Source organism: Psittacula echo, assembly GCF_963264785.1.
Source record: "Psittacula echo genome assembly, chromosome: 4".
In the NCBI taxonomy this organism is placed as follows: Eukaryota; Metazoa; Chordata; class Aves; order Psittaciformes; family Psittacidae; genus Psittacula; species Psittacula echo.
The window spans coordinates 99,482,883-99,495,263 of NC_137738.1; the positions used below are offsets into that span (position 1 = coordinate 99,482,883).

Below are 12,381 nucleotides of genomic sequence, written 5' to 3' on the forward strand. Positions count from 1 at the left end.
TTAGCACATGTATATAATTTGTATTTAATATATATATATTGGAGATGCATGCTCAGTATTTTACTCATAGAAATTTTTAACTGATAGTAGTGCATCAAAAAAGTTTGTATACCACTCTTCTAAATGTATCGGTATGAATTCTTCTTTCCTAGTAGCTTCCTCTCTCCCCTTTTTTTCATTCTTTATTTGTTATTCCAATCTGAGATGCCTCAATAATCAGTGGTGTCAGATTCAAATATCTGTCAATTTATGCCCTCATCCTTCTTACCAGGATATTCTTATAAATACCAAATTTTGTCAGAGAATTTACATAAGGCTATTTTCTAGAATACTGTCTAAATGTATACTACTGACAGGATGCGAGCTTCCTTCTCCTGTACTCTTAGTAAAATCTATATGAAAACAATCTCATAAACAACTTTTCATTATTTTTTAAACTATTTGACTTTCTATACTTCTCTCAGCATCATGGTGCTGCATTATGTGCACCAGTAAGTACAGATCCTGGCAGATGATACTGAGAACACACAAAACATTTTAACAGGTCAGGTAAGAGAGTCCTGCCAAGCTCAGCCGTGGCAAGAGTAGGTGCTATTCACTGAGAGTAACCAAGCCCAGTCATTTTCTGTATCCCTTCCCCTCGGGGTGAATTTCTCAGGCTCAAAACCCTGCCACAAGATGGCACTGGGCACAGAAGCTGCCAGAAGAGTGAAGGTCTGTGTCCAAAGCGGGGACAGCAGTGCACCTGCACAACAAAGCACGTGGTTCTGCCAGCAGCTATTTATGGACCAGTGGTCCATAGGGTTTTTTAACACTAAGTCTGCTAATTTGCTCAGAGGATAGTGCTTTGGCTGCTAGTTCCCTATATTTTTTTTATCTGTCTCGTAATACTTTATCTGTTTTAAACCAGCTAATACCATTAAGTAACCATTAGTTCTATTACTGAATTTGGTGTATTTTATTCTGTATTTACCTTATTTACTGTCATTAGAAACCTCAGTCACGATCCTGATAAGCATTTTGCTCCCCAAACTAAAGAGTCATTTAATCTCCTATATCAAGGAAGCTGCTTTCTCCCTATTGTTTTAGTTGCCTTTCTCTATACACTCACCAACTTCACTCCTGAAGTGTCCTCAAGATGCCCACCAGAACTGCACTCTAATAATCAAGATGCAGGTTCACTATGATTATATATAGTAATAAAACAACATCTCCTGCCCTGTCTGTAACATTGGTTATGTCCAACCTTTTGTTGATTTAATTTTTGCCTGCTGCTGTGCAATGAAAGACATATTAGAGCACAGTCAGTGACAATGCCAGTATCTTTCCCAAGTTTTACAAAGGAATTACAAATTCAGGATTGCTCAGGCACAGTTGAAGAAGATCTTTTTTGTCAGACGCATTAACTCCTATTTATCTATCCTGACACTCATCTACCATCGTTTTGTCGACTAATTACATTCTGTAAGATGTTTCTGCAGTTCCCTGACACCTGTTATCTTCCCAATAAGTAAATGCTATGGAGTACCATCCACAACCTGAGAAATTTCACTGTTTACTCTCATTCTGCAGGTCACAGGTAATCTATTGAATAAAACTTGACACAGCAACCAGCCTTCAAGGTACTGCACTTCTGACCTGTCTGTCCATTCTAACAAGCTAGTTTTTTTTCTTGAAAATCCTCTCTCTGACAGGAGCATTGTTAGTGCAAAAGGACACACTGAAGTCAGGTAGAGGTTTGGTTTCCACTTAGATATCAGTTCCCTTTTTCCTACTGGATGTTCTCCTTCCCCCGGATTTATACTCTCCTTAGTAACAATTGTCACAGCGGAATTGGAACAGTTGTACAATATTCCTGCTGGCTCCATCTAAAAACCTCTCAACTAGCTCAGCCATCTCAAGCCAAACTATCATCAAAGGCTCTTTTCACTAACTACACACTTATAGACATGATACCAGGGCATCTTGAGACCTGCACATGTCCTCTGCAATAAATTCAGCTCCATTCAGTTGCCAGACTTGTACCTATATCCCATGGTTAACATTGTACCACAAATTATAAACCTAGGATAGTTTGACACTTGAACACAACGACTGGAAGGAATTTTACCAAACAATTATAGGTTTCATGTATCAGTTTTATATTTGAGATTAAAGAAATTAATAAGAACACTTAAGAGTTCAGCTTTAAAGGTCAGTGAGGTAAAGTTATGCTAAAGAGCTAAACCAGTGTCTTCAAAATTTCCAGGTTGCTTCACATTACTGAACCTTTTGGTCCTAAGGAATCATACTGATTTACTGCTATATCACTACAGCTTGTCCAGAGGGCCATTTGCGTAAGTCCAGAGGTCTCCTGACACTAAGTAACTTTCAGGATAGGATCTGCTACTGGCTCCCCACATCTTACAATGCTGACCAGTAATAATAACCACTTGGAGTTGGCTACCATGTCTTGCTGGCTATTTGCATATGAAAAGACTTTTAACAGATATAAAAGCAACCTCTTCCCTGCAAATGTTCCATATCCCAGTCTCAGAAAGATTCACTTGCTTCTTGAAAATTCACTAATTTAGTGCAACTATTTTTTAAATTCAGATAATTAGGTATCTCCTAAGGTACTTAATCTCTGAATTGGACATTTCATTGAAAAATGTACTTTTCTAACCTACTCAACATATACACATCCTAGACCTTCTTCTATGTAAGTTGTCTCTAAAGACTCTAAAGTTTGCCATCAGCAAGCTCTCTTATTCTATTAATAGGACTTATCTGACTAGCAAATCTAATTTACCTAAAAATATACTCATTTCCTCAGTAACTTCAGTTCTCCTACAACTGTTCTGTGGAAATATAATGGAGACATGTAAAAACCATGTCACGCTGGTTTTAATAGGCATGAGTCCTGCTACTGCAATCAGGGGAAGGAGGGGGTGGGTCAGGGGTGGTGATGTACAAATATTTGTATGTACAAGTTACAGTATTGTGTACCTTCTATCATTTCCATACCACTAGGAGGTTTACAATGTCCAGCATGGCTCACAACCCAAACAGGATACTGCTGATTTAGTCCACAATATAACGCTTGTATAAAGGTTCTGTAATAACCTGCCAGTCCAGGGTTACCTGCCAAAAAAACAAAACATACAAGCAGAGTCAATATTAACCTTCCAATAGCAAACAATCTGCTTCAAAGCTAACTAAGCAGCATCATACAGCAATTTGTTAATTTATTTTCTGTAGCATGTTTCCAATTTTTATTTTCCCATTTTCAGGGGCTATGCTATTCAACTGGTTTAATTCCATTGATCAATGGCACCCACGAGAAGCATTTTACAGAATTACTCTGAAATTGCGGAACCTAATATCAAAGCCCAACAACTCTTTACAAAGAGTAAATCTCCTTTTCCACCAGAGGTCAGTCAACTCGCTTATCTATCCTATCACGTTATAGAGATGTGAAAATTGGGCAAAGAAATCCCCAGATTTTATAAAAATATCACAAAGACTACAGCAAATATCACTTGATCTAGATGTCTGCCCTTCAAAACAGGTATGTGGTATTCTGACAATACAAAGGTATGTACTGACCCTAAAAGTGAGGATGATTTTATTTTAAATTCATTAGACTATATTTTTTTTCTGCTTCCAACTTCATATACTTGCTGACCTTTTCCACACAGCTTGAGAAGCTCTTTCCTTTTCAACCCCTGAGCTCTAGATCGACAGGAGACTCTCTCCTCCATCAGCTTTAGAGAGAACTTCTCAAAAGAGGCTGGTGTCTAAATAAATCCAGCTTCCCCGATACAGCAGATCACATTGCTCTAAATCCACTGTTTAACAGTGACACCATGTACCGCTGCTGAAGTGGAAACTGTAATACTGTCCCAAAGATAAAAACATGTTTAGGTAGGAATTTCAGGATTTCTGAACAAAATTCTAATCTCTGCACCTCCTTTTATACTTTCTCGTCTGGGTATCAGAAGTGACCTCAGTTGAAGAGTAAACCCATATGAAGAGGAAGCAGATTTTGTTTTCCAGTTCCGACAGGATGCATAAAAATTCCACAAAGACATAAAAAACATATAACTTCTCTCAATTTATTCGTTTTCCAGAGTAGTTCTACTGATTTCTTTTATCATTTAGACACCTGGAAAGCTACCTATCATGGTTAGGTTTGTTCAGCTACATGTTTTTCACTCACATACTAGGCAATTCTTCATTTGGATATCATGAACAGCAAAAGGCGTGTAAAAAGGCATCATGTAAAAAGGCATTCACATTCCAAAAATAACACAAATATAGTGCTGAAAGGGTATGAGAGAAAAAAACCCAAACAGTAAAATTGTGTAAACTCCTTTATATGAGTCCAATAGTAATCACAGAGGCTGAACTGTGTAAGTATTGATAGTGACAGAGAAGAAGAATCAGAGCTGTAATCAAATCAGTACTTGTGGAAATGGTGTGTGGAGACATAAATTAGATTTATTCCACTTCTCCTTTTCCATAGTGGATGTTTTCATTTTGCCTTCTTTTACTTCAACCCTTCTGCTCTCCAGATAAACACAGTAAGTTCATTGCTCTCCCAGGAAGTATTCCCTCAGCCCAGGGCTCCTGAACACAGCCTACACCTTACCATAGAGCAGCAGTGCACCGGGCACCCAAAGCCACTGACAGCACTGACATGTGGGAAGGAGCTGGTGCATGGCTCAACCAGGGATGACATGCGGGCAGAAGAGGGAAGCTTTCCACTCTGGGTAACATATCATTCATGCTTCACAGAATCACAGAATCCCGAGGGTTGGAAGGGACCTCAAAAGATCATCTAGTCCAACCCCCCTGCAAGAGCAGGGTAACCTAGAGTACATCACACAGGAACTTGTCCAGCCGGGCCTTGAATATCTCCAACGTACGAGACTCCACAACCCCCCTGGGCAACCTGTTCCAGTGCTCTGTCACTCTCACAGTAAAGAAGTTTTTCCTGATGTTCACATGGAACCTCTTATGCTCCAGTTTACACCCATTACCCCTTGTCCTATCACTGGACATCACTGAGAAAAGCCTAGCTCCATCATCCTGACACTCACCCTTTACATATTTGTAAACATTGATGAGGTCATCCCCCAGTCTCCTCTTCTCCAAGCTAAAGAGACCCAGCTCCCTCAGCCTCTCCTCATAAGGGAGATGTTCCACTCCCTTAATCATCTTTGTGGCTCTGCACTGGACTCTTTCAAGCAATTCCCTGTCCTTCTTGAACTGAGGGGCCCAGAACTGGACACAATATTCCAGATGCGGTCTCACCAAGGCAGAGTAGAGGGGGAGGAGAAGCTCTCTTGACCTACTAACCACACCCTTTCTAATGCACCTAGGATGCCATTGGCCTTCTCATCCTTCACTTATACAGAAAAAGTGTCTCTGATGGTTTTTAAATCTTAATAATATTATTGATCTTATTACTGCAATAAATAATAATAAAATATCTTATTCTAATTAATAAAAACAGAACATTATTTTTACTGGAGCACACAGACTGGGGGGAGAGAGGAGGGAGAAAAACAACCAACCAAAACATCAAAACCCAAACCCCACAGTAAGCTGTTGTATATATAAACTCCAAAACGCATGACCAAATTTTTTGCAAGTTGATTTCCAGAAGAACAAAATTCACAGGGGTCACCCCGCCCCCCACAACTGCATCAAAAATATGTAATACAGAGGGCCTCAGAGACAATAAAATAAAATCTAAACATCATCTGTCAAGCTTCTTGGATTGATGTTACATAAAGGAAACAGGTCTTTCAGCAAGGTTGAAGATGAAAGTAGCAGCAATCCAAAACAAAGTGTGTCTTTTGTAGTACAAATGATCATGTTTTGGCACTACGCTTAGTCCAGGAATATAACGCAATTAGGCGTTTTGAGATCAAGGAATCACTAACTTAACCTCAAACCCAGCCTTTTTTCTGTAATATTTTCTCTCCTTTAATAATGCAAAACAAGGAAAGGGGGAGAAATGGCAAGAGCTGTCTTAGACATTTCAGTGCTTTGTCCCATCATCAGCCAGCTGAACGAAACATGTAAATACTCTCAGGATTCAGTCATCAGCTGAAGAGCAGTGAAGTAAGAACTGCTTATGAACAGTGAGACTTCGCATCCAGTACTATACAAAGCTCAAGGCACTTGTTACTTTTTTTGAGGGAAAGGGGATTTTTATCCTGTAATAAATGTGATGCGTATTTTAAGCAGATAAAATTGAAATCTATAAATACAAAAGAAACCCCTTTCCCTGCTCTTCATAAGCATCTGCTCATGGTAAATGCCATTCTGAGGGGTCAGCTGTTAGAGCTGCTACTGATACTTTAAAAAGCCTTGAAGGGGTATGAATGAGAACCGCTGGCACAAATAGACAGGAAAATCAATGATTTTAACAGCAAAGATTTCTACAGAGATATCACCATGTGTAAAGCAGCCATACATTTATTCTTTATTAGACTTTCAGTTTCAACAGTTATTCCAGATTCTCACTGACTTAAGTAAATGCAGATTAATAGTCTACAGTATTTATAAGTGGAGAATCTTTTATCTCCTAATATAGCTCTGCAAAGTCAGACATTTTATATGTTTCTACTTCAGTTGCTCACTTCAAAACACTTTAAGGGGAACAAACAAAAAACTTGAACAGATAAAGATTTTCTTTTCATACAACAGAGTTAGTGCAACTGCTAATGGAAATAATCAGGGCTTAATAAATACACCAGTCTGTGGTCAACAATATTTTGGCCTCATCTACTGCAGTTGAAATGCTGTTCAATTAAACTATTCTGTTTTATAGAAAGAGAGCTACCAGGTTCATCATGAAGGCACCCAGTAGTGCTCATCTGGGCATTCTAAGGACTTCCTAGTACATCAAACCAAAACTGCCCATGTTCTTTCATTCTTTTTCACAATGTTAACCTCCATGATTTGAAAGTTGTTACTCCAGTTATTTGAATACCACATCAATCCTCAGACACCTCAGGGCACCTGAATCATTCAGGCATGCCAGCAAATCTCAAATTGCAGTAATTTGAACCAAAGAGCCCATCTTAAGCAGTTCCTCTCAACTGTGCTTAATTTTCCACAGTGTTTATGCTGTTTCAGAACTCTTAAACAGTAGCTGTAAATGATGACACAACAGAAAGACACAAAACCACAACACACTGTATATTAGCTTAATTTGCAAGACTTCTAAGCATATCATGGGAAGAGTGTGTCAAATGGACAACTTTCACAGTGACTTCAAATACAGCAGTGACACTTTATTTGTTGTACTCATAAGTTTCAGTAACCAAAGCACTCCTGCCACCTTCCCTGTAAAACATGCAACACACAACATTAAGTTCAGAGTATTTCCATTTTTAATTTGAAGATGAGAATCCACTTCTTCCTTTTCCAATCTGTCCCACCCACAGCTAAAGCAAAATGGTACAGAAAAACTGACTGGGAAGAGGAGTAACTATGAGCTATATTGTGAGGCAAATATTCACCACTTCTATATACTACAGATACAGGCTTTCGAGAACTGGAACTATTACTCTTTAATCATCCACATAGCTAAAAATACGAAAACTTTCAAATACTTTCTTGTTAATGCTTTTTCCATCAAAACAAGATTTTAAATTCCAATCACCTCCTTACTATGAAGGCATCTAATGGTGAGAAAACAATTAGTACAAACTAAATATCTGCCCAGGATATCACTACTAAAGACTAACTTTTATCCTGATTTCACATAATTTCCTATACAATGTATTATAAAGTGAAACTTGGCCTTTCTTAAAATGAAATACATACTAGTATTTGAGATTCTGCACTTACAGAAAAGTTTAGACTTGAGAAGTTTAAACTTACATACAGCGCACTTCAATTCTCTTAATTCTGAATGCAAAACAACAAACATTTAATGCTCATTTAAAAAGTCACAGACCATAGCTACTCCCCAAAAGCTATGACAACTTTTGTGGCTTTCAAATGGTCAAGCATTTTGAATTCTTCTGCAACAGAAACTATTAATGCAAGATATAAACTATAATTAAGAGAACATTACCATTAGATAACACTTTGCAAAAGTAATTCCCAGACTTACTGAGGAATGTACAATGTAAAACATGACAGCAAAATGCTTCAAGTTAGGAACAAAGATATACACCAAAACATACGGGGTGGTGGGGTTGCTCTTTATGTGCGAGAGCAGCTGCAATGTACTGAGTTCTGTCCAGGGACAGAGGACGAGCGAGTTGACAGTCTGTGGGTGAGAATTAAGGGGCAGGCTGGCAGGGGCGATACTGTTGTGGGTGTCTGTTACAGGTCACCAGATCAGGGTGAGGAAGTTGACGAGGCCTTCTACAGGCAGCTGAGAGCGGCCTCACAGTCACAGGCCGTGGTTGTCGTGGGGGATTTTAACTTCCCTGATGTTTGCTGGAAGGACTACTCAGCAACCCAGCCACAGTCCAGGAGGTTCCTCCAGTGTATGGATGATAACTTCCTCATCCAAATGGTGGATGAGCCAACCAGGAGAGGAGCGCTGCTGGATCTCATCCTCACTAACAAGGAGGGTCTGGTCGAAGCAGTAAAGGTTGAGGGCTGTCTTGGTTGCAGCGACCATGAGATGGTGGAATTCAGGACCTTGTGTGGTAGGACCAGTAGAATAGCAAGTAGAATTGCAACCCTGGACTTTAGCAGGGCAAACTTTGGCCTTTTCAAGCAATTGCTAGGGGAAATCCCATGGGCAAGGCTGCTTGAAGGTAAAGGGGCCCAAGATAGTTGGTTGACATTCAATGATTGCTTATTCTGAGCTCAAGATCAGAGCATCCCGACACGTAGGAAGTCAAGGAAGAGGACCAGGAGACCTGCGTGGCTAAATAAGGAACTGCTGGGTATGCTCAAGTGGAAGAGGAGTTTACAGGTCATGGAAGGAGGGGCTGGCCACTTGGGAGGAATATAAGGCTGCTGCTAGAGGATGTAGGAAGGCAGCTAGGATGGCTAAGGCCTCCTTAGAATTAAATCTGGTGAGAGGGGTCAAAGGACAGCAGAAAGAGCTTTTTCAAATACATAGCTGATAAAACTAACACCAGAGGCAAGGTAGGCCCACTGGTGAACGGGATGGGTGCCCTGGTGACAGAAGATACAGAGATGGCAGAGTTATTGAATGCCTTCTTTGTCTCTGTCTACTCTGCCGGAGGCAGTCCTGAAGAGTCCTGTACTCCTGAGACCTCAGATGAAGTCAGGTCAATGGAGCAGTTTGCCTTAGTCGATGAAGAATGGGTTAGAGACCAGTTGAGCAATCTGCACATCCATAAATCCATGGGTCCAGATGGGATGCGCCCGCGGGTGCTGAGGGAACTGGCGGAAGTCATTGCTAGACCACTCTCCATCATCTTTACCAAGTCTTGGGAAATGGGAGAGGTGCCTGAGGACTGGAGGAAAGCAAATGTCACTCCAGTCTTCAGAAAGGGCAAGAAGGAGGACCCCGGTAACTATAGACCGGTCAGCCTCACTTCCATCCCTGGGAAAGTGATGGAACACCTTATCCTTGATGCCATCTTAAGGCATGTCAAGGATAAGAGGGTTATGAGGGGTAGTCAACATGGCTTTACCAAGGGGAAGTCATGCTTGACCAACCTCATAGCCTTTTATGAGGAAATAACACGGTGGATGGATGATGGCAGAGCGGTGGATGTGGTCTACCTTGACTTCAGCAAAGCATTTGACACAGTCTCCCACAGCATCCTCATAGCTAAACTGAGGAGGTGTGGTCTGGATGATCAGGTAGTGAGGTGGACTGCAAACTGGCTGAAGGAGAGAAGCCAGAGAGTTGTAGTCTATGGGGCGGAGTCTAGTTGGAGGCCTGTATCTAGTGGAGTGCCTCAAGGGTCAGTATTGGGACCAGTATTATTTAATATATTCATCAACGATTTAGATGAGTGTTGTGGTTTAAGCCCAGGCCGTAAATCAGAACCACGCAGTCCACTTCCCTCCCCACCTTTCTTCCCTCCACTTCTGGAAGGACGGGGAGGAGAATCAAAAGAATGCAACTCCCATGGGTTGAGATAAGAACAGTTTAATAACTAAGGTATAACACAAATCACTACTGCTACCACCAATAATAATAATGATAAAGGAAATAAGAAGGAAGAGAATACAACCGCTCACCAACCGGTACCTCACCCCCACCCCGCAGTGATCCAGCCCTTCCGGGCACTCTCAGTTCTACATCCTGGGCATGACGTGCTGTGGTATGGAATACCTCTTTGGCTAGTTTGGGTCAGGCGTCCTGTCCCCACTTCCTCCCGGCCCCTCCTCCTCCCTGGCAGAGCATGAGACTCACAAAGTCCTTGGTCAGTCTAAACATCAGTGTTATCAGCTCCGCTCCCAGGCCGAAAGTCAAAAACACAGTGCTGCAACAGCTACTAAGAAGGAGAAAAACTGACTGCTACTGCTAAACCAGGACAATGAGGGAATTGAGTGTACTATCAGCAAGTTTGCTGATGACACTGAGCTGGGAGGAGTGGCTGACACGCCAGAAGGCTGTGCTGCCATCCAGCGAGACCTGGACTGGCTGGAGAGTTGGGCAGGGAATAACTTGATGAAATATAACAAGGGAAAGTGTAGAGTCCTGCATCTGGGCAGGAACAACCCCAGGTTCCAGTATAGGTTGGGGAACGACCTGTTAGAGAGTAGTGTAGGGGAGAGGGACCTGGGGGTCCTAGTGGATGGCAGGATGACCATGAGCCAACACTGTGCCCTTGTGGCCAAGAAGGCCAATGGCATCCTGGGGTGTATTAGAAGGGGGGTGGTTAGTAGGTCGAGAGAGGTCCTCCTCCCCCTCTACTCTGCCCTGGTGAGACCGCATCTGGAATAGTGTCCAGTTCTGGGCCCCTCAGTTCAAGAAGGACAGGGACCTGCTGGAGAGAGTCCAGCACAGGGCAACTAAGATGATTAAAGGAGTGGAGCATCTCCCTTATGAGGAAAGGCTGAGGGAGCTGGGTCTCTATAGTTTGGAGGAGAGGAGACTGAGGGGTGACCTTATTAGTGTATATAAATATATAAAGGGGAGTGTCACGAGGATGGAGCCAGGCTCTTCTCAGTGGCAAACAATGATAGGACAAGGGGTAATGGGTACAAACTGGAACACAAGAGGTTCCACTTAAACTTGAGAAGAAACTTCTTCTCAGTGAGAGTGACGGAACACTGGAGCAGGCTGCCCAGGGGGGTTGTGGAGTCTCCTTCTCTGAAGACATTCAAAACCCACCTGGACACATTCCTGTGTAACCTCATCTAGGTGTTCCTGCTCCGGCAGGGGGATTGGACTAGATGATCTTTTGAGGTCCCTTCCAATCTCTAACATACTGTGATACTGTGATACAAGAAAAGCCTTCTGTCCAGAAAAGAGCAGGCTGAAAATACATACAGCTTACTCAAATGAAATCAAGACAAAACCAATTGAAAACAAAAATAAAACAAAACCAACTCTTAGCAGTTTGGGGAGGGGTATTTAAATTGAAAAGGATTTATTTAGGCAGTCTATATAGCGAACACCAAGAGTGGTGGGGAGTGAAGCTCAGGAGCATGCAGCTAAATCATCCCAAACAGCAACGAGGTTTCTTGCACCTTGTTTTAAACAAGCTTTTGGGTTCTGTGCATCGTCCTGAGAGATGTTCCCTAGCGATTTCAGTTGTGTCTCCAGGAGTCTGACCATCCATGAGAGTAGTAGCTGGCATTCAGCTGTGGTGCTTCATGCACTTCTCTAGCAGTTGCTCTCTGCTCTGGGACCTCAGCAGGACTATAAATAAAGGCAGCTACATGAACAGAAGGGGAATACACAGCCAACAGTGGGTTTACAGAGAACTTTTGAGGAACTGGAGAATATGTCAGCAATTACCATGAGTTTAATATTAGAAGTAATCCACAGTTTCAGAGTTAAGTATGTATGCTGCAGTATTTACATGATAATCTGCAACAAAACCAAATGCAGATCTTTATTTTTAAAAAACCCAAACAACTAAGCAGCCATAAATCAAATTTGAAATCCAAAGGCACACAGCAGGACCACACAAAAAACATTTTTGTGGCAATGATTCTCACTGCCTCTTCACAGAGCTGCCAAAGCTTCCCGCTCCAGCTCGAAGAGCCGAAATGACAAGTTCCTCGCTCAAGGATACTTAATCTGCCTTTGGCATCCGACCAGCCACCATGGAAGAAGATGCAACTCCCCTATGTTAATGAATGGAAAGCAGCCCACGCAGATGTCAAAAGGATTTAAATGGAGCATGTAAAAAACACAACGATGTTCTCACACTTGGGAGAAAACTGCAGAAAATGACACCATGGCTGATGATCAGGCCTTAA

General features: G+C 41.7%; 1 protein-coding gene across 1 annotated transcript in view; it reads right to left on the reverse strand.

The window, feature by feature from the left end:
• LDAH (lipid droplet associated hydrolase) overlaps positions 1-12,381 on the reverse strand; it is a gene marked incomplete at its 3' end in the record, with an annotated part of 135,096 nt that overhangs the window by 96,650 nt on the left and 26,065 nt on the right. The window contains exon 3 of the mRNA XM_080616908.1: positions 2,989-3,123. Coding sequence (XP_080473034.1) covers positions 2,989-3,123 — 135 coding nt within the window. The remainder of the gene's footprint in view (positions 1-2,988; positions 3,124-12,381) is intronic.